The 26,862-nt window shown below is 44.1% G+C and overlaps 1 protein-coding gene across 2 annotated transcripts in view; it reads left to right on the top strand.

The window, feature by feature from the left end:
• Positions 1-3,440: 3,440 nt before the first annotated feature.
• DNAAF5 (dynein axonemal assembly factor 5) overlaps positions 3,441-26,862 on the top strand; it is a 33,374-nt gene continuing 9,952 nt past the window's right edge. Inside the window, exons 1-8 of one of the 2 annotated variants that reach the window (XM_054995558.1) lie at positions 3,441-4,117; positions 6,128-6,312; positions 8,535-8,659; positions 12,894-13,009; positions 17,757-17,989; positions 21,250-21,462; positions 22,190-22,333; positions 26,165-26,333. In XM_054995558.1, coding sequence (XP_054851533.1) covers positions 3,556-4,117; positions 6,128-6,312; positions 8,535-8,659; positions 12,894-13,009; positions 17,757-17,989; positions 21,250-21,462; positions 22,190-22,333; positions 26,165-26,333 — 1,747 coding nt within the window. In that variant the 5' untranslated portion in view covers positions 3,441-3,555. The remainder of the gene's footprint in view (positions 4,118-6,127; positions 6,313-8,534; positions 8,660-12,893; positions 13,010-17,756; positions 17,990-21,249; positions 21,463-22,189; positions 22,334-26,164; positions 26,334-26,862) is intronic. The other variant, XM_054995559.1, reaches the window with a different exon arrangement.

Here is a 26,862-nt window from a genome sequence, read left to right on the forward strand (position 1 = left end):
TCAGTTGTAATTCCGGGATATCTCCAGCCACCAACTATAAGTTGGCATCTCTATTTCCTTAGCAGGGTGTAATGCCATAGAGTCTGCTTCAGTTCTAAACAAGTATTTTCTTCAGGGCAGCTGTACTCTGTTGTCTGACAAGCTGTTGTAATTCCTGGAGATCTCCAGCCTCGACCTGGAATTGGGTGCAACCACAAATGACTACTGCATAGGGTTGCCAACTTTGGGCTAGGAAATTCCTGGAGGTTTGTGGGTGGAGCCTGAGAAAGGCAGGGTTTGGAGATGAGGGGGACCTCAGCAGGGTATGATGCCACTGGAAATCAGTGGTAAGTCCAGGAGATCGCCAGGCACCACTTGAAAGTTGGCAAGTGCCGCAGGAGGTAAAATTAACCACAAAACGGCTGCACAGGAGGCACAGCCAAATGCAAAATGTCAGGGAGTGAAGTAGTACATAACTCTAATAGGAACTTTCTCAACATTCAGGCAGAAGCTGTTTAAGAGGATACCTTTAAAAATGAGCATTGATGTTTACAATATTTTTCTTGCACAGCTCACCAGCAGTCAAACAGCACAAATTTTGTTGGGGTGACAGCTGCTGCCAAAGCAACATTTTAAAAATCTGCACAGCCAAGCAGATCTCCACTGGCCAATCAGAAGCCCTACTGGGCAAAAGCCCCACCTGGTTTCCAAAAGAACACTTGGTGGAAGCCAGGAAAGATGTTGGCAGGCCACGCTGCGGATCCTGAATTAAAGTATACAAATCTGCTACAGACCTACAAATATTTTTCAAATGGCATCGCTTGGGATTGCCTCTGTTCAAACAGGTAAATGTGCAATACATTTGGAGCTAGTATGGTTGACTTGGTGGACTCATTTGGAAGTTATGCCAGGCAGCACAGACCTCTCCAAAAAACCCTCTTACAGTGCAGTCCTAAGCACGACTTCTACCCCTCAGTCAACTGAAGCCAAAAGGTGAGAAAGGGTTTAACTCTGCACTGTGAAAGCATATTTTGATGAGCTTATGAAGCTAGGGGCAAATATAATTGATTATAGTGTGCTTGTTTTTGACAGAAATGGCGGAATAAAAAGATTTTCTGATTTTGCAAAGACTGAATGATCCCGAAAGCAACTGAACAGAAATCACTCAACATCATAATCATATTTTTTATTATTTTTATAAAGAACTTGGGTGTCTTACAGAATAACCAAAGACGGAAACACAAATTGCTGCCTTGAGGAGTTCTCAATCTACATTTCAAAGCTCAAGAACCCAGTTAGTATCGCTGAGTCTGTCCTTCCTCACAGCCATGTTAACAACACCTGTTACAGCAGAATAATGCTAATTTATTCCACTAGTCTGTCTTCCTGGTTTTGTATTTGGCCAATACGATTGTTTATCTAAACGTGTGTCTGCAAGGTTACATTCACCCTCCAATTTCTTTACTTTCTCAGTGATTATGGTTGGGAGATCATCTTATTTCATTCCAGTATTTTCCGGAGCTATTAAGCTTCCCCAAACTTTCGTATAATCATCTCCTGAAATCTCTCTTTTAAAAAAACATCAGCGACTTCCATTTTCTTTAGATTTCCATTTTATCTGCTTCTTTTGTTTTTAGGCTCTTTCCTTTATTTTGGTATGTTTTAATTGTTGTTAGCTGTGTTGTTCGTAGATACACAAGCCACCTCAACAGCATGGTTGGGTTAACTATTTTAAATACATAAGTATTGTATTGAGGCAGCACTTAAAAGTACACGGTCATATAGAGGAGGGGTCCCCAATATGGGGCCTGCGGGCACCATTGCACTTGCTGACACCTTTCCTGTTTTTAGAAAGTGGGTGTGGCCAGGCAGGGTTTTTGCCAGCTATGGCTTCAGATTGACTATTGGAGACTTGATTGGCTGTGCAGATTTTTAAAAACACTGCTTTGACAGTAGCTCCTTCCATAGCACAAGGATCTTAGGTTGTAGCAGCTATTTTATGGTTGGCTCGGCCTCCAGTGGCAGCCATTTTGTTGCTGCGCCACCATACTATGTCAGAGCTCCAAATGTGCCTGCAAACTCCAAAAGGTTGGAGCCCCCTGGACTAAGGTGATCCAAATCTCATTAATGGTTATCTCATTACCAACAGTAACTGCCCTCATTCTATTCAGATTCTGCCATGGAGGGGAGGGGTCACATCCAGCCTGGATTGTGCATTCCACCTCTTTCATGAACTTATTTACATTTACATGACCCTAACTCCCTGCACCCTCTCCCCCCTCCCCTCCCTACCTATATATCTCTTCATACCCTCCATGCATCTGATGAAGAGAGCTGTGGCTCTTGAAAACTTATGCCACAATAAAGTTGGTTAGTCTTAAAGGTGCTACTGGACTCTTTGCTATTTTGCTCCAAAGCACCCTGTCATTTATATACTTCCTAGGTAAAAAGAAAAAGGGGTCTTATGACGTCTAAAAAGGTAATTTTACTCAAGCATTTATTTATTCATTCATTCAACTTATCTACCACCTATGTACCATGCCTGGTTCTTGAGTCCACTTCTTCAGATGCTGAGTGGATCCTTACTGTTCAGGCATTTAAGGGGTACATAAAACAAAAGGACTCCTAAATAAAATGACTGCATGGTAAATTTCCACTCATAGCACTGGAAGAAGTGGGCTTATAGCCCAGGTTAGTCTGATTTTGTCAGATCTTGGAAGCTAACAGTCAGCCGAGGTTAGTATTTGCATGGGAGACCAAGGGAAGTCCAGGGTTGCTCTGCAAAGGCAGGCAATGGCAAACCACCTATGTTAGTTTCTTGCCTTGAAAACCCCTTGAGGGGTCACCATAAGTCAGTTGTGACTCAATGGCACTTTCCCCAGCAGCGAATGGAATAAAATGATAGCCCAGGCACGCCAGATCTGATCAGATCCAGGAAGCTTGGGAGGGTTGGCCCTGGTTAGTACTTGGATGGGAGAGCATCAAGGAAGTCCAGGACGGTTATGCAGAGGCAGACAATGACAAACCATCTCTTGCCTTGAAAACCCTACAGGGTCACTATAAATCAGAGGCAACTTGACAGCAATAGTAGAATAAAACCTTGTTAGTCTTTTAGGATGCACTAAAACCCGTCTATTTTATTTCATTTGTTGCTGCAACAAACTAACACAGCTTTCCCTTTCACATCGTTACTGTGGAAGTAAACACGATCTATGAACTCACTGGGATTTACTTATGAGTAAACAAACAGCTTCCCTTGGAGGAAGAGTACAGTAAACAAGAAGATAGGTAATTCCAGCCACCCTCATCTACGTAACAGCACCGAAACAAAACCGAAGTCCAGAAGGACAAAACTTATTCCAGCAAAAGCTCTTGCAAGAAACTGCCGCAAAGGCCGTCCCAGGTCCATCTCTATGGCAACAAGCGGCCACGCACTTTCCCTTTCTTTGCGGGCTTCGCCGTAAAGCGCGTCGGTCGGCCGTCGTAAAAAAAAGACTAGACAAGCCGAGCGGCAGTTGGCAGAGCCCTTAGCAACGGGGCCCGGAGGCGATCCGGCCTTAGCAACGGGTGGCGAGCATGGCGGAGGAGGTAGCGGCGAAGGGCGAGGAGGCGCCGGGCCAGACCGTGTCGCGGCTGCTGTGCTGCCTGGAGACGGCGTCGTCCTCGCGGGCGGCCCGCCTGGAGGCCTTGGCGGGGCTGCGGGCAGCGCTGGTGGAGCGGGAGATGCCGGCGGAGGTGCTGCAGGAGCTCTTCGCCCGGCAACTGCTGCGCCCGCTGACGCGCTGCTTGCTGGCCGACCCGGCCGAGCGCTGCCGGGAGCTGGCCCTCGAGCTGCTCCGCCACGGCCTGGCCCACGGCGCGCAGCCCGACCTGGCGCTACCCGTCCTCATGCCGGCCCTGGCCCAGCGCCTTTGCGAGGCGGCCCCCGGCGCCGGCGACGCCCGCGAGGCTTGCGAGGAGCTCCGCCTCGGCCTGCTGCGCCTCCTCGGCCTCCTCCTCCAGCTCTGCCCCGGCGCCGCCCTGGCCCCGTACCTGCCCGAGGTGGTGCGCGTACTCCGCGCCTCCCTGCGCGACTCCTTCCCCGAGGCCAAGCGGGAGGCCTGCGCCGCGGCCGTCCAAGCCGCCAAGGCCATGCCAGGTGCGGGCAAGCAAGGGAGAGGAGGAGGGCGCCCCTGGGTCTGCTCTGTTCTAGTTTATGCTTACAACAACCCCGTGAGGTAGGCTCGGTTGAGAGACGGAGGACTGGCCAGGGGCGCCCAATGAATGTCGTGGTTCTGCCTCTTTCCGTGAAACCCAAGAGCATTGTTTTGTGTATCTAAAAATTTTTAGAGGCTGATTCCCTCGCTTTGTTTCCTTCTGTCCAAAAACGTCTACAGTTGGCGCTGGAAAGAGCAAGAGTCCAGTAGCACCTATGAGAACAAAATTTGTGTTTGGGTATGAACAGACATCTGAAGAAGTGAGCTGTGACTCAGGAAAGCACATACCGTACCACAGATTTTTTTAGTCTACTGGACTTTTGCTCTTTCCTACTACTACAGACAGACTAAGGTGGCTACTCATCTTGATCTATCTCAGTTGGCACTGGATTCATGTTCTTTTTCTAAATTGCTGTTTCAGCGGTTTCCTTGTTTGTGTGTTGGCCTTTTGTTTTGTATAGCTTCTTCGCTGGCACAAATCTGAGCTTTAAAGTAGCAGATCAATACAAATATTATCTGTAACCAGCCTGAATGAAAGTCAATAAACACAAAGCATACTGTATCTGGAGACTTTTGCAGATGTGGGAATTGCAATCTCTGTGTTCATAATTGGGTGTTTTCGAGGACGGTAATGGCTTTACAAATTAGGAACAAAGTAACAGGACTGTGCCCTGAGAGCCTAGATCAGTGGCTACTGCATGGGCAAATTGAGCTGTTGTTTTGATCTATATGATCCATAATCTTTTTGTCTGCAGTGGCCAGCAGATGCCTCTTAAGAAGTCTACAGCCCAAGCTAATGTGTGTGTTTCCCCTCCTGCCTGGCAGCTACTATTCAGAGGCACACCATCCCTGCTTATGACAATTAAGTTTCTTTATCATTCAGTGCAGGGGTCTGCAACTTTTTATAATTAAAGAGCCAGCCAAGGTCAAAATTCAAAGCAAAGGATCAATAATGAGCTAGTTGTGGAATTGAAAATATATGACTTGCCATGACAGAGAAGTGATATGTTAGTTAATAATCTGTAACATTTCTGCAGGCCAGACACCAGTTGTACATCATTTATTAGGAAGTGCCCCCCACAAGGTCTCACGATAAGTAATTTACGCAGGAGTGCTCTCTGTAATTGTTTTATTTATTATTTGCTTCATTTATGCCCCTCCTTTCTTCCCAATGTGGACCCAAAACAGCTTATGTCATTCTTCTCTCCATTGTATCTCACAACAGCAGCCCGGTGAGGTGTGTTAGGCTGTTCGTGTGTTATGTGCCGTCAAATCGCCTCCAACCTATGGCAACCCTGTGAAGGAAAGACCTCCAAAACAGAGTATGTAAAAGAAGCCATGACCTTTGATTTGCAAAACCTGAGCAAGGCTGTCAATGATAGTACGTTTTGGAGGTCATTAACTCATAAGGTCATCGTAAGTTGGAAGTAACTTAATGGCAGATCACACACAAATCCAACTGGCCCCAAGTCGTCGCAGAGTAGGGGTTCATACTTGGATCTCCCAGATCCTAGTCTAACCACTACAGATCACTGGTTTTAGTGCACTGGCACACATCTGAGCACAGTTTACATTTGTATACTTGACTGTTTACCGCTGTCATTTCCCTGTCTGTAAAGCATCTCGAAGAATCCCTTTAGTCCTGTAAAAATCCATGTCTGCCATATCTATTGTGTACTGGTCAATGTAGTACGCTACTTTGCGTATAGTACACTGTAATGAAGATTTCGTTGCCCCTTTTTAAAAGACGGTTGGTTCTGTATGGAGCCTCAGATTGCACACTGTGTTCAGATGTTTTCTGTCAATTTCTCTGCACATATCAAAATGCTCTTGTATATTAGAACGCAGTATCCAGATTGTGTTTTGTATATGCATATGCAATGAATTGTATGTACAGCAAAGTATATGACCAGATAAAAAGCATAACTGAATTCTTTCTTTTTCTTGACAAGAACATTTTCACATGCAGTCGGAAAGCTTGATCAGCCCCTTAATGCAGGCCATTTCCCACCAGCACTTCCGAGTTCGTGTCTCTGTGATTCAGGCCACGGGAGCTGTGATTCAATTTGGCAATGTGAAGTCTTTGGATGATGTGCTTTCTCATTTAGCCCAGCGATGTTTTGACAGTATCCCACAGGTAACATAACATCTGGGTTGGGATTCGATTCAGACTTTTCTTCGTTTATGGACAAAGTTAATATTATGAATTCTAATAGCTTTTTTGAGAAGTTTTTGTTTAGATTTATACCCCACTTTTCAGTCGGTTTGGCCCTCAGAGAAACTTATAATCAAATTGGTCACAATTTGGCACAAATTGTTGGTATTGAAACAATCCTGACTGGTGTGGAGCGGTAGAGATTTTCCTTTGCACAGAAGTCAATTGATCTATCCCGGCAGTTATTCAGCGGCAATGCATTACAAAGGGGAAACAGGCAATTGAGGGGTTGCACCTTCGCTCTCACCCCAAACTCTAAATGAGTTTGCCTCTTCCCCACCTCACCTCTTCCTGCCCCAAGTGCTGTAGTCTGCTGTGCCCGTAAGATTGATGGGGGGCAGGGCTCTCTTAATTAGGCCAGACTAGTGGCTCTGGCTCTCTTCTTTCCACCTTCATTCCTGACAGCAGCAAGAGTGCTCCAGGGTTGTTGGTGACAATGATTAACGTCCTGTTCCAAGGCTGCCGCCTTGCTTGACTGCAGCACCAACCACCATCTATGTGGGTCCCAAAATTGTGTCCCTGATGTCCAAATTGAGGGTGGGCTGGGGAAGATGTACCTGTTGAAATTCATGCCTCTGCAAGTTAACACAGTTGCTGCTAGAAGTGTACAATTATGCCTGTACAGACTCTTTGTTTCTGTGAAATGCATGTTTCTAAATAGGAACTCCAGTGGGAATGGTTGGAAATTTTTCCTCTGAGCCAAACCTCACAAACTTGCACAGTACAAGTTCCTTGTTCTGCTCATTTCATTCATTCCTCCATTAGCTGATGCTCATTTGCCCTCAGCATTCTATGCTTCCTACAGTACTCTCAGTCCGTATTGGGCCCCTTTCCTTTTACTTTACAAAGTAATTTTTTTCCTTTCTGCTGAGAGGGGGGGCGTGGCCCAGGTATGCTAAGATTTGTGTGCAGGTACCTGTGTTTTGTTATCCTGCTGACCGGCATTTGACCCTCAGGTTTGCCCTTAGAAGTGTTAATGCTGATAGCTCTGCCACCAATCTAGCTAAAAACTGTTTTGCACACTTAAAAAGAAGAAGTAGGATGTCTCTTCTGTAACAAGCACCATCAGAACTTGGACACATTCTACCAATGTGCTCCATCCGCTGCCTGAACTGGCATATAGCCTCATCTTAAGCACATCAGCAGGTATTGGCCTGATCCAAAGAGCCACTCTTGAATTTCTGCGTGGATTCCAAGCCTTTTCTGCCCCTTTTCCATAGCTGCCTCTGAAAAGCTACTCCTGAAGATAGTTACCTTCCAGAGCAATGTCAGAGACAGGACAAAGGGGTGCAGGTGAACAGAAACATTGGTGGAAGCCCCCAGCAAACATATAAGTGTTTTAGGGCTTTCCAGATGCATGTGTGGGCCTCTTCAGATCCCATGGCTTGTCTGGGAAAGAAAAAAACCCACTGATTTTAGGAGAAATTGTTCCTTTGTAAGATTTACAAAGCTAGTTTGGTGTGGTTAAGAGCGCGGGACTTTAATCTGGAGAGCCAGGTTTGATTCCCCACTCCTCCACTTGAAGCCAGCTGGGTGACCTTGGGTCAGTCACAGCTCTTTCAGAGCTCTCTCAGCCCCACCCACCTCATGGGGTGTTTTGTTGTGGGGATAATAATGACATACTTTGTAAACCGCTCTGAGTGGGCACTAAGTTGTCCTGAAGGGAGGTATATAAATCGAATGTTGTTGTTGTTATTTGGCACCCTCCGAGTCAGGTGCTGAGGAAGCTCATAAGTTCTGCTGGCTTGTTATGGTTAATGGACAGCAGACGTATCCCTGTAATGAAGGATGAAAGTCTGGAAGCCCCACTGAAAGTTTCATGGGGGAGGATCACAGAGTTCTCAGTCTATTTTCATTGCAATTGTGAAGTAGCTGACAAAGCCCTTGTCAACTTAGCAGTAGTAGATTCTGTAGTATGCTTGGTTAGAAGTTCTGCCTTCCTAAAATTTGCTGTCTCCTCTGCAGAGTTGTTCAGTGTTTTTTTTAGAACCAACTAGACTGGTGTGTGTGGGGGGGGGGAATCTCAGATATCCAAGCCTTCATTTTGCATGAGTGATTTTCCACATTGTTTTGTTTTATGGTAGCCTGTTTTGTGGAATAATAGCATACCATGCTAGCTTCTTTCTTTCTTTGGCCTCTTTTAGGTTAGGGAAGCTGTGATCTCTGTCATGGGGGAGTGGCTACTGCACTTACGGGATAGATACTCTTACTTTCACAAGTTAATCCCCCTGCTGCTCAGTGGCCTTGCTGATGAAATGCACGAGAACAGGTAAGCTGAATGCCAGATCAAGTGATCAGGAAACAGGAAAACTGTCCTGACATTCACAGAGCTCTGGGGAAACCCATTACTTTTGAGGCATTGCTGAGCTGCTGGCCAGAGCAGGATAAGCTTTTTAAAACAGAAGGTCACTCAAATAAAAAGGAGAACCCATGTAGTATAGCAGTTAGTGTTAGACTAGGATCTGGAAGGCCCAAGTTTGAACCCCACTCGGCCATGGAAGCTCGCTGGGTGACCTCAGGCTAACCCACACTCTCAGCCTAATCTGCTTCACAGGGTTGTTGTGAGGACAAATGGAGGAGAGGAGAATGAAGTAAGCCCCTTTGTGTCCCCATTGGGGAGAAAGGCGCTGTATAAATGAAGTACATAAAAGTAAAGATGCTTTATGCTCAGGGAAAATTTGTCCTGCTTGCATGTATAATATAGAAAAGTTTAAACTTGTGATCATGTGACTTCATACCAGATTTTGTGGTGTCTGTGGAAGGAGCTCAAGTCTTAGAAAATTGACAGGTGGTGTGTGTCCCATTAATTCCTAGACCTTGCAGTTAACCCAGAGGTTGGGGCACACAGCTGGATCTTGGAATGGATGTATTCCATTCAGAAGCCACATACCTCTGTATCCACTCAACAGAAATGCCTGCAAGAATCTGAGATGGGGGTTGCCTCTTTCCGAGCAGCTATTAAGCATCCCTAAGGTGTTCCTGGCCAGGGCTTGCACATACTAGTAAACCTTTTATCAACTGAGGACTCTCAGCCAAATGCATAAAATGTCTCCAGTGGAGAAAGTAGTGTGTCTGCACTGACATCTGGTGAAAGGAATGCTCTCTATGTGAGACATTTCTCCTGTAGCAGCTTGTTCACACACACAGATTACCATCATGCCACAGCCAGTGTGCATGCATGTGTGAGCCCTGTCTAACTCTCCCTTTACCTCATACTGCTTCATAACTTATTAGTTTAAACCAGACTCCTAAAATATAAAAACTAGATCCCATTCAAATGGCTGTGAAAATCAATCACAAGCACGTAAAATCTCACAACGGAAAGAGTTACGGGTCTACTATTATCCTCTAATAAGGAGTGATGTCTTCATATGATCTATATTTTGGAGCAAAAGAAAAATTAAAAGATTCCTAGCCTCGGAAAAATAGCTGCATTCAAAAGTCACATGATATAGAGTGTCCACACTACCTATACCACAGTCCCATACTCTTTCAGAATATGGTACCCTACGATACCTCCCTTGCAGAAATCTAGATGGTATGGCATGTAGGTGTACCAACATGAAGGCACGCCTATATGGAGGAACAGTCAAATATGACCCAATAGTCAGGAAGCTGACCAGATCGAAGGATACCAACAAACTGATTAGAGCTAACATCCCGTGCTTTACAAATCATGCTGTTTAGTTATAACTAAATAAACATTTCTTAACCATGCTCAAGGCTTTTTGTCTAGTAACTGAATGGAGGGGGTCCGAGGAAGGATCAAAGACCTGGAGTCGTTGCTCTACAAGTTTATTCCAGTGGGAAACGAAAGAGTCCTGTCTAATCAAACCTAGGTATCCCTCTTGGATGTCAAAGTGTATGATTTTAACTTTATGAGAAAAAGCCTTGATCCATGCTTCAAGAGATAATTGTCCCAATTCGGCGTGGAGGGCCACTCCCACTACACAATTCTGAATTCCAGAGATGGAAGTAGGAATTTAAGGAGAATTGGATCAAAGGAATCCTCTATTTTATCAATTCAGATACCTGTTTCATATAAACTTTGCACAGCCACTTTGGCAGAGAGTTTAATGGCAGCTGGAATATATTGAGCCTTTGATGAATAAAAGAGCCGCTTGCACTGATACCATTACTGATACTATTGCACTGATATTGCAAGTTAATCTTTGATCAAACCAAACCCCTCGATATTGTTACCATGAACTTGCCACTTATGGTGTGCCTGTGATTTTTTACCAAAGACAATGATCTTGGATTCTTGATTGTTGACTATCAGGTTTTCTTCTAGACAATAAGAGAGAAACGCCTTTATCAGAAAAGTCAGTCCTGAAGTTGTTCTTGATAGGAAAGCTGCATCATCAGCTAAAAATAAAATAGGAACTTTCATATTAGCAATAAACGGAGAACCGAAGTTTCTGTTTCTGTTCTGATCCCTCCCAGTCAAAATACATCCAAGGAAAATACAGCTTTGGCAAAGGGCTCTCAATGAGTTTATTTGGTCTGGTCGCAAACCAAGAGTTGGGTTTTGGACATTACGTCAGCCCTCAGGTTTAGGTGGTCTGAATGTCCCAAACCTGTCTTTATATCATGCTGCCTCTTCTTTGGCTCCATTGATTCAGGCTTTGAGACTGAACCCAGCAGAAGCCTGGATCTCTGTAGAAAGTTTCTTTTCTTCGCCACTTTCCTTACTGGTAACTATCTGGTCCTCAGTTAAAAATAGGCCAGTTATAACTTCTTCCAACTCCCTGTTAGACAACATGCTGAAAACCTGGGATAAATATAGGAAAATCTTAGCTCCGGATATCTCTCCCCTAACATCTTTCATTAACCAAGAGTGGTTCCCCCCAGGAAAGGATTTAAGTGAGTTTAGGGAATGGAAAGACTCTGGGATATTGCTGATTACTAACTGGATTGAAAATGGGACAATTCTGGAAAAATCTATAGTGGAAGAAAGGTTCAGAATTAGGATATCTTGGTTTAGATATCTTCAGCTGAAACATCTGTTCACCAAGCTGATCAGGTCCAAGGATTTGCTTCGGCCCCAAACTCCTTTTGAGGAAATAATTTGGAATGGGGAAGATGGTAAACACGGTAGGATTTCAACCCTTTACAATTTATTATTAAGGGTGATACATAAAGACCCTCTGCCATACCAAAAAAAATGGTCTGATTCTCTAAAACGGGTTATCTCGGAATCTGATTGGAAACATATATGGAATTCCCCTTCCAACAAATCTAGTTGTTGGAATATTAAACATCAATTTTACAAGCTGCTGTCCAATTGGTATTTAACACCACATAAATTGAATCAGATGAACAGGTTGTTGAGCCCTCTGTGTTGGAGATCTTGCAAGCAGGAAGGCACGACCCTACATATGTGGTGGGAATGCCATTTTGTTCAGGAATTTTGGAGAGTGGTTCACAAAGAGATATTCAACATGATGGGTCTTTCGTTGCCCTACTCCCCAGAATTTTTCCTATTGGATTTTTGGCCCAATTCTGTGTTAGATAGGAATACTAGATCTCTTGTCTCGATATTAGTTGCCTCTGCTCGTCTGGTCATTGCTGGGAACTGGAAATCCCTCAAAGGCCCATTGATAAAAAAATAGTATCAGAAAATCTGGGAGCAATATTTGATGGGTGGGATTATGCATAATCCATTTTTTGGGAACTTGCATATGGCAGTCCCTTTATTTGAATACAATGAAATATGGAAACCAATTTTAGATGTTTTAAATGCCAAAGAAGTAACTCCCCCAAATGCAACAAAGTTGAAATGCTTGTTTATTGTAATTCTTGGGTTTTTAACAATTTGCCGAAAGTGGTTTTGATAATGTCTTTTATGGTTTAGTTTTAATCCCTTTCTTATTTGTACTGTACGGTTTTATCATTTCTTGTATTAAATTTGGATTTTTAAAAAAAGGAATAAATGGAGAATACCAATCCTGGGTGGAGACTGCAGAACCCATATCATTAATATACAAATTTAAAAATAAAGGAGCCAGCACACACCCCTGATGTACTCTCTGCTGTAGGGAGATTACATTAGAAAGTTGACCATCTAATCCATAGTGGACTTGTGCAGTGGGGTTAGAATACAGAATCTCATTCAAAGCCAAAAGTCTATTGTCAATAGATGTTGATTTTAACTTATACCACAATCTGGTATGGGGTGATCCAGCCATTTGAGAATCAGTGAAATGAAAAGATGAGAGCATAAAGGAGAGTCATTGTTCAGATGAGATGCTTCTATAACTGATCATGGATACATCTAACTTACTGTCAGAGAACTTTGACTATTTTTAGACTAATGTGGTCTTGACGATCTTGAGAAATGCAACTGTGATTAAAGAATGCCCTGGAGTAGTAATGCCTTTTAAAGATTTCCCAGTGAGTTCAGAAGGGATCTCGGGTTTCACATGACACCTTGTAGAGATCTTTCCATAGATTGGTCATAACAAGCAGCATTTTGTGACAGTTTTGTTTTAACACTTTAGGGAACTGGCTTTGAGTTACTGGAAGAAAGTAGGTTTGCAGTGGGAAAAAGAAAATGAAGATGACATTAAGGATAAACTGGACTTCTATAGTACGCCGCCTTATTATCCTCAAGGATGTAAGTATTGAGATGTTGGAAATATCCAAAGAGCAGGTCATCCCTACATGATTGTGTAGCTTTTTTGATAATGGGTGTATGGAGTACTGTACCATCGAGAGAAATCACAGTAAAATGAAAACCAAAGAAGAAAATTTAAATAGTTAGGGCATGACAATTTCAGTATCCATTTTTTGTCGGCCTATTAGTTGTATAAACTCATCAGTCCTTTTCTTTGGCAACTGTGGTCTCTGTTGCATCTTGCATAACTTTTCAGCACATTTACTCTGAACACTTGTGTGTAGTAAAAGAATGCTTGCTGGAGTAAAACCCCTCAGTGCTTGCCTAGAGCGGGGCCTTTAGCTCCTGAACTGGAAAGGCCTAACTTATTTATTTACTTCCGAAGCAGCTTACATCCTCCTCCTTTCCTCCGTTTTATCCTTGCGAACACCCTGATAGTGTGTGATTGGCCCAGGTCACTCAGCCTTAAAATAAGAGGGATTGCATTATTTCCCAAGGAAAGATCACCCTGAGTTCTTTGGAGGAAAGGTGGGGTACAAATGTAATCAGATCATTGGTCTATCAAGGTCAGTATGGTCTGATCTGATTGGCAGCAGTTTTGCAGAGTCTTAGGGCCAAGCTACAAGTGACAAATGACACAGGTTGGACTCTTGTCAGCCTCCCTCAAGTTTTGATGGGAAATGTAGGCAGCTTGGTGGAATGTTGGACAAGGGACAGTTGAAAAGTCCATTGGACAGCAGTTGGAGAGCCAAGCTGCAAGACCAGGATATCTACATTTCCCATCAAAACTTGAGGGAAGTTGACAAGTGTCCAACCTGTGTCATTCGTCACTTGTAGCTTGGCCCTTAGATTGAGGTCTTTCATGTCATCTGCAACCTGATCCTTTTAACTGGAGATTGAACCCAAAACCTTCTGAATGCCAAGCAGATGCTCTACTACTGAGCTACGGGGCCCCTTTCCTTTGTGAAATCTAAAATATATATACAACCACTGTGTATTGGCACGTTTTGTATCTAGCTTACTGAACTGCAAAGTAGGCAGCAAATGTAGCACAGGAGAGCAGGCAGAAGTATGCATCACCTGAACCTGCACCACGTCCTGGCTTGCTTGTTCTCTGCGTGGGAGCACCCTGAAGTTAGCCCTCCATGCCATGTGCCATCAGAGGAACCCTAGTTGCAGCAAACAGCTTTCTGATCTGCCTCTTCCAGATCCTAGGGATCATTTCCTCTGTATTGTCCTGTTTATAGAAATACCGGAGTGGAATCTTCTTACCAGGTTTATCTAAAACGCCCTGGGGAAAGACAAATCGCATTCAGTCTAGGTTTGCTGCCTTGGGTATGACCGTGGCAAAGAGGAGAACTGTTCTTGCTAACGGTTGGTTGACATATTTTATAAAGAGCTTGCAGCTGATTGAACTTGTCCCTTTATTTGGCTGAAGGACCTCCTAATCCGTCCTCTGGATAATTTACCCTAGAATATTTCTAGTTTCTGTACTGAGGCTGCTCAAATAGCTGGAGACTTGGCAGTCAAAGAGCTGCAAGGGAATAAGATATTATAAAAGAGGGGGGAGAGTGCCAGTGGGCAATCCCAAGCATTGTGGGAGCTGCGTGAGGTAGTCTTTTCTGCAAGAACAAGTGTGGATCACACGGCTGGGCAGCATCCCAGCTGCCTAGTTGAATTGGCTTTTCAAGCCTCGTGCTCCATAACTACTTGTAAATATGTGTCTCCAATAAAAAAAGATTAATAGCAAGTTGAGCATTTCAGACATCTGACCTATTAATTTTACACTGCAGCTCTTAAGAAGTTTAAAATTTTGGATTGGGAGGTGCTTCTCTTATGCGTATCAGCTGTGAAGGTACATGAGATAAGTTCTCCTGTCCAGTTGCCTGTAGCTGGGATTAACACGTTAAGTGGTGGCCAACCTTTTGGGAAAGGATGCTATGAGCAGGAGAAAGTGTTGTCCTGCAGTTCGTAAGCATCTCTCTCTGCCTTGGAGTGTTTGTCTCCAATTTCCAGAGTTTGAGGAGCAGTCTTTAGGCCTCAGTTCCAATGATCTTTTAAACTGTGATTTAGAGCATCGATTCTCAGTTTTTTACTTACTTTACTTATTTCATTTATATGCCACTTTCTTCTTTATATTTATATTTATATGCCACTTTGGCAATCCAAAGCAGATGATGATGATCTCTTCTTCATTTTATCCTTACAACAATCTTGTGAGGTAGGTTAAGCTGAGAGCCTGTGACAGGCCCAATGTCACCCAGCAACCTTCCATGGCAGAGTGGGGACACCAACCGGGGTCTCCCAAATCCTAGTCCAACACCCTAACCATTACACCATGCTGGCTGTCATAGCCTCTGTGGGAGTCATGGTGCCCACCAACATGTTTCCTGGCGTCCACTTGCTTCTTTCCCAAAGCAAAGAGCTGGATCCAACCAATTTTTCAGTTGCTGTAAGGGGAGGAGGGTTCCCTTTGAACAGCAATAAAGCTATGTTGAGGATCATGGGACTTGCATGATCCAAAGCCATGTGTGACAGAGGCTGTAGTAAGGAAGGATTTTATCTTCATTTAGTTGGGCCCAAAAGTTCAATGTCCAACATTTGTACAAAGTGTACACTTTAATACTTGCTTCTAATTAGTTTCCAGGGACTGAAACGTTATAACAGCCAAATATAGATCCCATCCAGTTTCTCCGTTTTAATGTGGATTTGAATTATTTTTGTTTAACCTCACTTGTTGTAGCTGCAACCTCACGAACTTGACACCTTCTTCGGCTTTGATCTCCCTTGATGGAGATCGCAGGCTGGGGAGGAAAGTCAAAGAAGGAATTCATGGCAGTTCTAACAATAGGACAACTTTCTTCTGAGAACTTTTTTTTTTTAAATTGCCTGAAGGTCTGGGCACAAACAGGTTAGAGGAAGGAGGAGGGGGAAAGCCTTTGACAGCGGATGAAATAGCCGTATTTGAGCATCAGAACTGAAGGGACTGTTGAAAAGCAGTGGTCAAAAGTCATCTTTTTTTTTTTTTAAGCTATGCCTCTGGTCAAATGTGATGCCACTCTCTATCTTTGTCTTCTCAGACAGATTTCTGTCTTTGACCTTTTTTCCTTTTGTTTGGTTCTTTGCTGTCAATTTCCATAATGCAAGTTCTGTCTTCCGTGACAGAAAAAGAAGCTGTCATCAGAGTGCCTTTGAAGAGCCTCGCCTTGAAGCAAGGCACTCCAGAACACTTCTCTGTTCTGTATCCTGTTTATCTTTACATTAGGGTTTTGAAAAAATTATTTGACTAGCTAGCCACACAGGCAGGGGAGTTGCTCCAGAGATTTCTTTTGTGTGCTCCAGCTTCTCCATTCAGTAATGTGTTGTCAGCAGCGCATGCTAGGCACTGCATAGTATTTATCTGGAGCAAAACAGCACTGTTGGCCATTTACTACAGCCCTGCTGAGTGTTATGCACAATCCCTGTTTTTGCTAGTTTGACAGTAGATAGTGCCTTGTTTCTCCTGCATTGTGGCCGCTCAGGGTTGGTGCTATAAAATTTTAAGTTGTGTGCCTGCCCTTCCAGAGCATCTAGCCAGGGAGTCTAAAATTTGGAATCCCACATTCCAGGCTTCAGCTTGAGCAGGTGTAGCTTTGTTTGTTCATCTCTGATGGCCTAAGCACGGCCTCTTTAAATGAATATCAATGACACACTGCTTTACTGAACCAAGTTAACATGGAATGATAAAAAAATTCAGAAGAGGGAATCTTTTGGACAGTAAGACCACGTCCCAACCTTATCACTCTTTGTGGTTTTGCCAGGAGAGCAGGGGTGTTACTGATGTTTTGGATTTTGCTTTGGCAAAAACAAATAAGTGGGTTCTTGATCAAACCAAATCTGAATTCTCTGTAGGAGCTAAAATGAAGAAACTGAGGCCATCGTACTTTGGTCACATCATGAGAAGACAAGGCTTACTTGAAAAGACAATAATGCCAAGAAAGATGGAAGGCAGTAGGAAAAGAGGAAGATCCCAAATGAGATGGATTGACTCAATAAAGGAAGCCCCAGCCTCTAGTTTGCAATCCCTGAGCAAGGCCATTAATGACAGGATGTTTGGGAGGTTGTTAATTCATAGGTTGTCTTTAAGTTGGAAGCGACTTGATGGCACGTAGCACACACACACACACAACACACACACAAAATAGCCAGAACTTTAATAAAGGGACATTGGGTCATTTCAGAAGTTAGATGTCTAGGGACTGAGTCATATGTGTAATGGTGCAGCACATGAACCCCAGGTGCACATTTTACTCTTGTGTATGGAACTGGTACAATCCCTGTAACTACTGCAGCTCCTGAAAGGTGTGTCGCCATCATGGCAGTGGCCTGAATCTGTGTGTCTGTACTTCCATTTCATGTGCCGCTGGGTCCTTACGAACATACGGACTTTGCATAGAGGAAATCTAGCAGCTCTTGTGTGAATCAGACCCTGTCTCAGTGTGAGATTCTTTTGGTCTCCTTGGGCAGGTAAAATGGTTGTGATTGTGTGGCATTCGACACGGTGGTTTGATTTACTTAAAAGCATCCGTCCCACATGAAGACTTCAGGCAGCTCATGAATAATCCAAGTAATATAAAATGTTCGCCTAATAGGAATACTGCAGGCATTGTTTGTCGTAAGTCTTAGAGTGTGGAAATGTTTCCAAATGTTTTGTAAAGCCTTTTACTTCCTGAATTTCCTCTTTCTGTTTCAAAAAATTCCCACCTAGTGGCTCGACCAGGGCTGGGCTGTCGGGAGTTGGTGACGAGAGACCTCTTCAGAATCCTACCCGGCCTCTGCCACGATTTGACCGACTGGGTTACTGACACCAGAGTCAAAGCATCTCGGCTTCTCTTCATCCTGTTGCAGCACGCAGAGGACCACATCACTCAGCACATGGAGCTCCTCCTCAGGACTTTGTACCGTGCATGCTTAGATGAGGAGGTCCTTGTGGGGAGGGAAGTGAGTATTGATGGGAGCGTCTGATCTTGATATTTTGCAAAATCAAGGTCCGAGAGGGAAGAGGAGTTAACCAGTCATTCAGAGGCTGGAACACTCAAAAGGGAAGGCATTCGGAGCTTTTTAATTTATAAAAAGCACAGCCAGGGGGAGGTACATGGTAAAAGTTTATAAAATGAGGTAGGTCGAGATATTACGGGGTGCAGAAAGTAGACAGGTGATTCCCCCACCCTTCTCCCATAATACTAGATCTTGAGGATACTCTCTGAAAATGTCAGGATTAGGATTAACTGTGGAGATAATTTCTTCACAGAGTATGCACTGTTATTAACAGGCCCTCCTCCCTATTCTTGGTATTGAGTATTTGTGTGCTTTTAAATTAAATTATTTTTATACTATTTTAAATGTTGTTTTAATTAAAATTGTTTAAAACATTGTTTTAAATGTTTCAATGTTTGCTGCCCTCGGGGAGCCTAGTTGGGTAGAAAGTCAACGTACAATTTTTTTAAATAAATAAATAAAATGAATTTCACTGTTCAGGATCTGAGCGTGGCCTTAAAGCAGCTTAGACAGCTTTAAAAGGAATCTAGGCAAATTCACAGAATCTAGATTTCTCCGTGGCTGCTAACAGTCCCCCTTACAGGCTTCCCGAATGCAGCCTGCCAACTTCTGTGTGAAATGGGATGCTGGATTAGCTAGGCCTTTGGCTTGTCCCAGCAAGGTGATTCTTAGTAAATCCTATGCATTCAGCTCCCTGGCTGTTTTGTCTCCCACGTGCTACATCTTTTTGCATGGGTGAGAACTATCCCAGAAGGGCAAAGGATTTGTCCTCTGGTGGATCTGGTCAGTTATTTTTCTTGCATGGGCCATATTAAGCTAACTATATTTCTGTTCAGTGTATTGTTCAGATCAGCTATGAGAGCTGTTGAAATTGCCCTTCACCTCTATGGCACCAGCCAAGCCAAGCGTTGTTAAACCGCCTCTTAAAAATCATAAGCAACAGATTAAATCATGAAATGCCTCAGGGGGATGAATTCCATTTAAAAACTATGTGTGGTTCATGCCCTTTCTAGTTAATTTCACATGTTATCTGTTTCTCTCCCTCTCTGTACAATCCTCCCACCAAATTAAGGCATGCTTATTCCTGGCAATAGCCTTAATTGGTGCTCAGACGCTGCCTGTTTACACTTCCTTCCTGCTGGCATTCTTTTTACCTATGTGTGTGGGGAAAAATCATTAATGTGCTTTGTAAGTTTCAATATTATCCCTTTAAAGTCCAAGGAAGTTTTGCGGGAGTCCAGAACTGAATAAGGGGATAAGCAGCCTGAAAGAGGTGTTGCCATGGGTAACAGGCAGAAGCAGATTCCTTATTGCCGATTTTGGAAGTTTGATAAGCAAAATAATGCATACCTTTGTACCTTTAGGAAGACCAGGTTTTTTTTATTTTCCACATGTGCCATCAAGAAAAAGAGGGGGGCATTGTTATATTCGCATACAAGTTACAGCTATTTACAGTAATTAAAAAAATAACCTGTGTAAAACCTTTTCAATAGTCATCGTATGTTTGAGGAATAAGATACTAATTTTGACAAAAATGGAATCTTTCAGTTTTGAAAAATCTGATGCTGAGTTGGGTGCAGACAGCCCCTTCACTGCTTTTGCTGCAGTCCAGATGCTTTGCATGCAGGGACTTGCCATTCTCTGCTGTGAAAAGGGAAATGCTTGGGGTATGCAGGGGGTGATTCCCATTAATGCATGAGGCATTGACCTCTGATTCACGGGAACAGGGAAGCCTTTGTGCTCCTTCTCTGACTAGGAGTAAGGTGTAATCCCTCCCCCCAAAATACCCCTGGGTTCAGTGTGTCTCTGCAAGACCTGTGTACATAGTAGTGAGTTTGATGTTGGTTCTCTTCCCCATCCCAAGGAAGTACATGAGTGAAATACTTTCCTTTAACTTAGAGAGCAGTGGTTCTAATTCCATGGGTCATGGAGAGCTGTGTTCACAATTACCATCAACCATAAGAGTCACATTTACTTCTGTCCCTGGTGTCAGGTGTGCACTTAAAGTAGGCTCTCAACTTGCCCATTACTCCAGCAGCGTTGTTGTTTTGGGAGGTGGGGACCAGTTACAAGCCCCAGTTACAAGCAAGGGCCTTGCCCACTTTCCTGAAACATCAGGTGGGCGCCACATTGGGGAGTGGTGCTCAGAATAGTCACAGGCGGCTTCTGAGCCACTGAGTGAGCATCACTGCTTTAGAGATATTTTGTAGCAGCTGTATGCTTCTGTAGGAACACCTAACACAGCCGTATATCTCTAGAGGGCTTTGGAAGTGCTGCATGACCAAATGAAGGAACTGGGGTGGTGGCCCGCAAAAACACACACTATTAGCAAAATGTTGATCGTACTGATGGGATTGGTGTGTAGGAATAGCTCATATATTGTAAGAAACTAGGGGGAAGGGGAAGCAATGTGAGTAGACTACAGATTCCCTTGGTGGCTAGGGTTAAGGTGTTGGTCTTAGTTTTTTGTGCTGGGCCTCGATCTACCCTCATACAGGTCAAGTTTTTTAAAAAAACAAAACCCAGTCCCTTCAACCTTGGCATTTTAGTGCTTTCAATTACTAATGTAGGAAGAAAGAAACTTTGCTGCAGAAGCAGCAGGTCCCATATGGGCTGCTTGCAGATATCCACCTTCCACATCGACAGCCGGAAGTTGTGTGCTTGTTCTCTGCTGAGGCTGGCTTGTGAGTAGCGGAGCAGGAATGGGCTTGGCTTGTGCTTCCCTGCCCCTCTGGCAGGCAAGGAGACAAAACTCTGTCTCCCAACAGCAGTCAGATTTTACAGTACTATGAATGTTAGCTTCATCTCTTGGGAAGGAGGGGGGGGCTCTTTAAAATGGGGTTGAGGAAGAATGGGCCGCAGAAAAGACAGGAAAACCAGTAAGTCCTGGGAGGGCATTGGAGCTAGAAGCTGGCTGAAAGGTTTGGTTCATCATGGAAGTTGCATAGTTCTGTCCTGCGTGTTCGGAATATCCTAGCAGATTCTTGAGCCAGATGCTCAAACGGGCATAGGAGCATGCATTTTTCACTAAACGCATCAAGAAATGTGTTTTTTCATATGTATAAGAGTGGAAAGATCTACCGGGCAATGTCTGAAGCAGGAAACAAACAAACAAAAAAGCAGGCACTTTCAGTTTTTAAAAATGCTGTGACAAATGTTATTGGACTTCTCCAGTCTGTTCAGCCACATCTTCTGTTTTGCAGTGCTTGAAAGCAGCGGAGTTGATCGGCACCTTTGTCAGCCCTGCAGTGTCCCTGAAGTTAATTGTTTCGGACCTCAAGAAAGCACCCCTGCCTTCTCACCTGATGGTTCTCTCTGCTGTGATTCGTGGTTCTCCAAGAAAGGTCTTGCAGCCTCAGCTGGTGTACCTGGCAGACACCCTCTCCCACCCACATGTCAGTCAGTGCACTGCAGAGGTGAGAAGATGGCAGGAACCTTTAAAGCCTTAGCATGTCTTATTCGTGAGGGATGCAGGGCCTTCAAATCTGCTCATGCCTGTTGTTGAAAGCAAGTTGTATGCTGGTGATTGTGTACATGACCAATTCTCACTGCAGTTTATACACATTAGTTACATTTTGTCAGAATAGATGGGAGCCCAGTCCTCATGAGCACAAGTGTTTGTGACCCATTAGTGATAATGGAATAGCTTCCTTATACGCAATCTGTAAGATTTGCTTAGTTTGCTATTTATCTGCCTTAAGGCATCCTCCCCCCCGTCTCCCGAAAAATTCTGCTGGAAGTGGTTTGCTCACCGTAAAATCCACAAACTCCTTAAAAATCCCAAATTGTGTGTGATAATTCCATAACAAATCATACCAAGAATTTTCACGTGGAAGATGATTCTGGGTGGAAATTGGAAGCGCGGGATTCCTCCTCTTGAACTATTGCCAGTTAAAAGACTACTGGTTTGTTTTAAAGTCAGAACTGTTGCTTTTTGGGCTGGTTTTGGTTCTGAGTACATGCCATCTTTATAATATGAGGGCTGCTTCTCCCTTTAATAATTGTAGAAGATCTTTTAAATGACTTTTCAAAACTCAGCAACAAGCTATTTCACCTGACTAGAATGGAGGAAAGCGAGGTGAGGAAAGGCTTCATAATGCCTTTTGGAAGCATACACGTCTCCTCTGTTTGTTTGTTTGGTAGGTCTCTTACCTGGAGCAGTTGCTTGGCTGTGTGGAAGCTTTCCTTGAAGCATGCCAAGAAGACTGTAAAGAAATCAGCCTGCAGTTGACAAAAATACTGGTAACCATCATGGCAATACCAGTTGCTGGGCATCTTCATGAACAGGTAGCATGGGCAGAGCTGCAGATGTGAAATTCCTGTGGTTCTCAAAGCACAATATGAGGTTCCCATCAGGTGCCTAGAATTTGGGTTTTCATAGCTGAACAGCAACCTCCCTCACCCGCACGTTTTGTGGATGCCCGTAAAACTATGTCCCTGTGCCTTTTGTGTCTGACCAGAGCTTTTCTACCAGCACACGCACCTCTGTGCTGCCCTCATGATTCATCGTCATTTGTATGAGTCCCTCTGCCATAATCCTAGAACTTGGGAGGAATCCAGTGGGGTGTAGATTTAGGACAGACAAAGGAAGTACTTCTTTACTCAACAAGTAATTAAATTGTGGAACTCTCAACCAATGGACGTAGCAATAGCCATAAGCATAGGTGGCTTTAAATGAGGGGTTAGATAGATTCATGAAGTTCACCGGAGGCAGTATTCTGCAGATTGCCAGTGCCAGGAGGCAACATCAGAAGAAGGCCTCAGCTTCTATGCCATGGTTTTTGGCCCTCCATGGTGGTTGGTTGTGCCATTGTTTGAAACATGAATGCAGGACTTGATGGATCACTGCAGTAAGAGCAGGTTTATTAATGCAATAAAAAAGATTACACATACCATAAACAATGGCATAGATCGCAGTCCTTTTTCCCTTTATAAAAGTGCCTTCCTGAACCATTCTGTTATACTATAGCCCTCTTACCTTTATAAAAATCTGAACCCCCCCCCCCCCCGGAACGATTCTGTTTTATGTAGTTTGTAGAATGACAGAAGTGTTCCACCGTGTCCTCGGGCAAGCCATTCCACAAGATGGGAGCCACCACAGGGCTCTTGTGTTCTTATGCCAGAAAAAGAACTCCTTTTGAGTGAGCTGGATCAGCAGTTCGACAGGCAGCGCCTTCCTGCATTGAATGCTGTGGAGAGCTGGTGCCAGGCAGAAGATGCATTAGCAGTATAGTCAGACCATTGGCTGAGCTTCATGAGCAGCGTCCTATGCAATTGCCAGCAACTCTCCTGGGCCCTCTGGTGGTGATCTTAGCAAAATAATGGAAGGCCAAGCAATGCCAAAACAGCTCTGTACAAGCAGTGGGGTAGCACCAGTCCTTGGGCAGAGGCCCTTTCCCAACTCCATTGCCTATTCCTTGAGTAGAGGGGCAAAAGATTGGATATGAGAGTTTCTTGCATGCCAAGCATGTGTCCTTCCTTGAGCTGTGCCCATTCCTGCCAGCTGCCAGGTGAAAAGCTGAATACCAAAAGCTGACTTAGTTATCACCAATCATTCATTACGCACAATGCTGCCTTTTCACTGCAAGGCGTCAGAGTGCTCTCCGAGCTTCATTAAAAAGCTTTGGTGCTTCCCTGAAGGGAAGAGATTATCAGCAAAGACGTGGTCTCTGAGGAAGGATTTGTCGTAATCTTCTGAAACTAGTGTTGTTGAGATATGAGTGAAGAGGATTTCCCCCCCCCCAAAAAAAACTGTTGCAGAAGGGGACCGTTGTAATAAAACAGTGGAAGGCAAAGTGACACACACCCCCAATAGCTTTGTGCATCCAGTGACCATGGTTCAGCACAGGCATGCTTTAAAACAATCAGATACAATTAAAACCATCAGATATGGGAATGGGGGGGGGGGTAATGCATCTGAGATAATTTGCAATAGAGTCTCTCCCCGCCCCGCCCCCGCTCTGTCAGATGGCTGCAGGGAGTGTCTTTTCACCAACTGCTCTTTTCACCTCTGTTCCTATCCTAATAAAAGGTTTCAGTCAGTCTTTGAAATCAGAAGCAGCAGGCAGAGATGCCCTTGATAAACGTGAGCTCTTTTTTTCTCCTGACAGCTATCAGACCATCATAAATCACTTTCTTCCCGAATGCCAAATAAATCAGGCGGCTGCCCTTTTTTGCAGTCGCTCTTTGGTGGCCAGACAGGTTTTTGTTTCCAGATTTGCTCCTCATTTTAATAGTAAACTTCCTTTCCTATTGCTTCTAGGCAGTGATCCTCTTAAGGGCTTGTCTCTTGTTGGTATTTACAGCCCTGTCACAGATGTTGTTTCCATAATTTTTTAAAAATGAATTTTGATGTCAGAAAAAACTAACCTAATTCCATGCCTGTTAGCTTTTGGTTTATGCACAAGGGGCTAGAAGAGTACTGTGATGCAAGGAATGAATTTTTAACACCTCATAGGCTCATACAAAGATACAAGGATTTTTCATTTTGGCATTTTTTTGTTTAATTTTTATTTATATCATTTATATCCTGCATTTCTTGCCAGTGGGGACCCACAGAGACTTGCATCATTCTCCCCTCCTACATTTTATCCTCACAACAGCCCTGTGTGGTAGGTTTGGACTGAGAGTCTGTGACTGGCCCAGGGTCATCCAGCAAGCTTCCATCACAGAGTGGGGGATTCAAACCTGGATCGCCCATTCTAGTCTGGCAATCTAACCGCTACACCACACCAGCTGTCATGATTCATTTGATGAATACACATTCAAATCCTGGAGATCTCAGCTGGTTTCTGATCTTCAGTTCTGAGAAACTGCTGAAAATATGCACGATGCCCACTTTATTAACTAAGGAGAGCTTCCCAAGTACAGCCAGTGGGGTGACCTAGAGCTGAGGATCTTATTTTGCCACTGGCTAGGTACTGGAGTCCCCGACATGGTGTCCATGGGCACCATGGTGCCTGCTAACACTACGTGTTTTTAGAAAGTTTTTAAGAAAGTCTGTGGGGCTCAACAGGACTTCTGATTGGCCAGTGGAGATCTGATTGGCTGTGCAGATGAAGGTAATGATGTTTAAATTAGAGCTGCCACCACAATTTTGATTTTTTCCTCTCTCTGACTCTATTTTTAAAATTATTTCTCTTCTCCCCTGCAGTTGGGCTTCCTCTGTGTGTGTGGGGTGGGGTGGGCAGGCTCTGCCTCCTGTAGCAGCCATTTTGTGATTGCACCTACCATCCTGCGTCAGAATTCTAAAAGTGCCCAGACTCAAAAAAGATGGGGACCCCTGAGCTAGGATATAGTGCAAGGGAGAAAAGCCCAGGTTATTGAAGGGGGAGGACTGCCTAGAGCATCTGGGAATGAAGAGGTAATGAAGCAGCTGGGAAATTCAGGAGACTAAAAAGTGATTTGAATTGTGGGGAGCAACGACGCGAGGGAACCTCAGGGCAGTTAAGTAGGGAGAGAGAGATGAGCATCTCAGCACATTTTTCCTCCTGAGGCTCACAGCCAGGTCACCACCCGGTTTTGCCAGTTTTGAATTGGATGCCATCTTTTCCTGTGTCCAGGGCTGCTGCTGGTGCCCAAAACAGGAAGATCTGGCATCCAGTTCACACTGAAACATGTTCCCCTCTCACACTCTTTTGCTCTTGAGATGTCTTCTTGCCCAGGTGCACGAAGTCGCTCTCTGCTGTTAAACTAAGCACTGCAGGGTAGTGGTAGTAGAGGGGCATGGTTGAAAAGTGGGGTGGATGTGGCATATACCCATCCATGCATTCCAAAATACGAGTTACCTGTCTGTGGGTGAGGCATGGTTGGGTCAGAAAGGGTGTCAAAGAACACATGAACAAGGAAGCTGGATCCCAAGAGGGGAATGCCCTGGCCTAAAGAGCAAAGAAATCTGTCACTGAAAAAAAAGGGTGGTGGTTTAAAGGTGGCATTTGCATAATCTGGGCAGAAAAAACTGGTCATCTGGATGTCCTTCAAGGGGGTTAATAAAAAATGTTTGCCATGTCTGTATGTGCTGGTGCAGAAGCACCAATTTGTTTAAGGGACATTTTTTTGTTAAATCCCGTGCTTTTAAAAACATTTTCAATGTTGTGTTTTTGTTTTGTTGACCAACAGCTAGAAGATACCATGAAATCACTGGCAGAGGTGCAGGGCTTGGCTGGTTTGGTGGGCCTGTACCGACAACACATTGCTCAGCTTATGGAATGGGTCTCTTCAGCCCCTGACACCTGGACCTGCTACTCTTCTGAGTTGCTGCAGTTAGATGTAATTGCCACTCATTCAGGTAATCTAACCAGAGCAGACTTAAAACCGTTTCTGAATATCATGTATTACTTCTCTGTCCCGTCCTCTGCCCCCAGAGACAAAAGATTTTTGAGTTGCAGGTGACCTCCAGATAAGTATGCTTAGAATTGGGCTGCATGACATTTGCATACTAAAATGTAAGCATGTCTCTTTCATGATGGTGCTATAAATATTTAGGTTTGTAAAATGGCATGTTTTTATTCAGGGTGTGTGCATTTAAAATGAGTCTTCCTGTTCAAATTGGTAACTGATCAACCAGCAAAATACTGCATTTTTAAAGTTTATGTAAATAATTGTGATTTGGGCCTCACCCTCACAGAATATATGCAAATGAACTTCGCTGTGATGGAAAAGTTGTGCATTTGAAAAAAGCACATTGTTCAGGTTCCATTTGTGTCGTCGTCTTCTTTCAAAGAGCTTGGGACACCATCTATAGCTTTCTCCCTCCATTACCCTCATCACAGTCCTGCAAGGCAGGTTATGTTGCAGGAGAGCCCCTCCTTTCCTCT

Source organism: Eublepharis macularius, chromosome 12 (assembly GCF_028583425.1).
Source record: "Eublepharis macularius isolate TG4126 chromosome 12, MPM_Emac_v1.0, whole genome shotgun sequence".
Lineage (NCBI taxonomy): Eukaryota > Metazoa > Chordata > Lepidosauria > Squamata > Eublepharidae > Eublepharis > Eublepharis macularius.